Genomic DNA, 3,085 nt, shown 5'->3' with positions numbered 1-3,085 from the left:
TAGTGATGCAAAAAGTCACCAATTTTCATTAAAATGAACTGCTTTGGTGGGAATGTCAGTCTTCAAACAAACATGCGAAACACTTTTTTGTCATATCATAGCTTAGTCAAAATACATTATGAGTCTCTCTACTTTGGTTTTTGTAATAGTTTTGGCCTTTGTCTTTCATTTGAGTTGAATGATTATAGCTATCTACTTAGCTTTTAAGTGAATTCCTAATGGACTTGATATGGTACTATATGTCTTCTTTGGCCTCTTGATATATCATCGTCGTTACGTTTAGAGGTAAAAGTAGAGAGACTAAAACGTCACGAGAGTCGAGATCTAAAATATGATTATTTTGACCGACTTTATCGTGTAAGTGGATAGCAAGCTGAAGTGGGTTTGCTAGCATGAAAACAGACAAGAAAGTCTCAAAAGAGTAGCTCTTGTTTAGGATATAATTAATTCAGTGTTTTTCTTTGTTAAGATATGAATAACCTTAACTGCTCCCTTTGAAAATCATGAAGTGGACAACAAAAACAAGCCAAAGTTCTTTTCTTGGTCCTGTTTTTGCTCACTCACATGTGCAAACTGGTGGTTGTTTGGGCCTTGTAGATATTGAACACATCCAAACATTCCTTAAACTAATCTTAATGTGTATTTCTATGCATTGGTGGTAGAGAGAAACGAAGCACTTTTATAAAGGTGTGGAAACTTCTTCCTAGTAGACGCGTTTTAAAACTGTGAGGCTGACGACGATACGTAACTGGCCGAAGCGGACAATGTCTGTTAGTGGTGGGCTGGGGCTGTTACAATAATAGTATCAGAGCCAGACACCGGACGATGTGCTAGCGAGGACGCTAGACTCCCAAGAGGGATGGATTATGAGATCCCACATCGGTTGGAGAAGAGAACGAAGCATTTCTTACAAGGGTGTGGAAACCTCTTCCTAGGAGACGTGTTTTAAAACTGTGAGACTGACGATGATACGTAACTAGTCAAAACGGATAATATCTACTAGCGGTAGGCTTAGGCTGTTTCAAATGGTATCAGAGTCAGACACCGGGCAGTGTGCCAGCGAGGACGCTGGGCCACCAAAGGTGGTGGTGGATTGTGCGATCCCATATCAGTTGGAGAGGGGAACAAAGTATTTCTTATAAGGGTATGGAAACCTCTTCCTAGGAAACACGTTTTAAAACCATGACAACGATACGTAACTAACCAAATCAGACAACATCTACGAGTAGTGGGCTTGAGCTGTTACAGGCGTATTATTCTTTCTCCTTTCTTTTCTTTTAGGGATTGTTCCAACTATTGTGGGAACTAGGAAAGAAAAAGATCAACATTTTCAAATATTATATCTGATGAGATTTGTACCTTTTTGTTTCATATCAGAGTGATTAAAGGGATTGAATAAGAAACAGTGACTTAAAGGAGAGTGTTCTTCCATAGAATGACTTCTACAACGTACTTCTTTTGTTCTTTCCTTTTTCTTCTTTAAAAAGAGCCTCAAGAGCTGCCTCAACCCTTCATCCCAAACCCAAAAAACCTCTGTTTTTTGCTTCTTTTTGTTCATTTTTTGCTCTAATGGCTACCTCCAAAGCCTCTGATAAAGCCTACCCAGTTCATGAAATTGCTCAAACTCAAATGGGTTTTGCTCTAATTCAAAGAAACTCATCTCAAATATCTCAAACTGGAGGAGAGAGAAGAGGCAGAAGAAAACAAGGTGAACCAGGAAGGTTCCTTGGTGTCAGAAGAAGGCCATGGGGCAGATATGCCGCTGAAATTAGAGACCCAACAACCAAAGAGAGGCACTGGCTTGGCACTTTTGACACTGCCCATGAAGCCGCCATGGCTTATGACAGGGCTGCCCTATCAATGAAGGGCACTCAAGCAAGAACTAATTTCATTTACTCTGACACCTCAACTTTCCACTCTCTTCTCACTGCTTTTGATGCCCAATCTTTGCTTCCTAATTCTGCTCTTTCTCACTCTAAAATGGTTACTCCAAATCCAAACAAGAACAACAAGAACAATAACATCCCATTTACTCAATCTCTGCCCTCAAATCCCTGTTTTGAAAATCTTGACACCAATTTCTTGTTCTCTAATGATTCAAACTCAGGTTACTTGAGCTGCATTGTTCCTGATAATTGCTTGAAACCCCCTTCAGATTCCACTACTTCAAATGATCTTCAAAAGTTGAGCTTCTTTGCCTCAAACTCCATTGATTCACAAGGTCTGGATGGTTCAGCCATGGCTTATAACAGTTCAAATGATGGAGTTTGGGATGAACAGCAAATTTGGATGAGTAATGGTGATGAACTCTCAGCTATAATCAATAGCTCCTCTTCTTCCTCATCCATGGTGGCTGAAAATGGAGATTTTCATCCATTTATGAACAGTTCTTATGGTGGTTTGTTGCCTCAGTCTTCTACTTGCTCTACTTATGCTCCTCCTTTAGGCGATGTGTTTGATTTTGGGTATCCATTACTTTGATTGTTTTTGCCCCTTTTTTGTTCATGCAACTACTTCCTGGCTTTTGTTTTCCTGTTGTGATATGAAGATGATCCATGTTTTAGCTCTGAAACTACTGTTCTATCTCTCATCTTTATGGAATTTTTATAGTTTATGAAGACAGGATTTCCAATGTTTTTGAATTAGACTGATACCCAATCTCTATTTTGAAGTGTTTCAACAGTGAAAGTTTGTCAAGATTACCTTTTTTGACCTAAAGAGTCAAAAATTTTAAAAATACAATCTCAATGATCTTATATTGAATCAAACCATTTTTCAAAATAATATTTTATATGTAAATTTATAAAATTATTTCGGAATTTTATTACAATCACGTTCCCAATTTGAATATATACCATGAATTTGAGTATAGCCTAACTTGTGGTATTGCATTTTTGACCTAAATCGGGATTTTGAATTTTCACTCTCACCAGTCACGCCTTTTTTACAACATATAAGTAAAAATGATATTATTTATTTAGTCGATCGAAACGTAACTCATTTATCAAAATGAAAATAACTCAGTTGTCGTTAGTACACTTAACTGATTAAGATACATACATATCTTTTCTAGTGTGTGTTAAAG

General features: G+C 37.6%; 1 protein-coding gene across 1 annotated transcript; it reads left to right on the top strand.

The window, feature by feature from the left end:
- The first annotated feature begins 1,358 nt into the window (after window positions 1-1,358).
- LOC111791570 (ethylene-responsive transcription factor ERF086-like) lies at window positions 1,359-2,564 on the top strand. The gene has a single exon (XM_023672960.1). It carries the CDS (start codon window positions 1,570-1,572, stop codon window positions 2,479-2,481), a length of 912 nt encoding a protein of 303 aa, XP_023528728.1. The 5' UTR covers window positions 1,359-1,569; the 3' UTR covers window positions 2,482-2,564.
- The last annotated feature ends 521 nt before the right edge of the window (window positions 2,565-3,085 follow it).

The sequence above is a fragment of the Cucurbita pepo genome, chromosome LG03, assembly GCF_002806865.2.
Source record: "Cucurbita pepo subsp. pepo cultivar mu-cu-16 chromosome LG03, ASM280686v2, whole genome shotgun sequence".
NCBI classification, from domain to species: Eukaryota; Viridiplantae; Streptophyta; class Magnoliopsida; order Cucurbitales; family Cucurbitaceae; genus Cucurbita; species Cucurbita pepo.
This window is presented reverse-complemented; position numbering and strand designations above follow the sequence as displayed.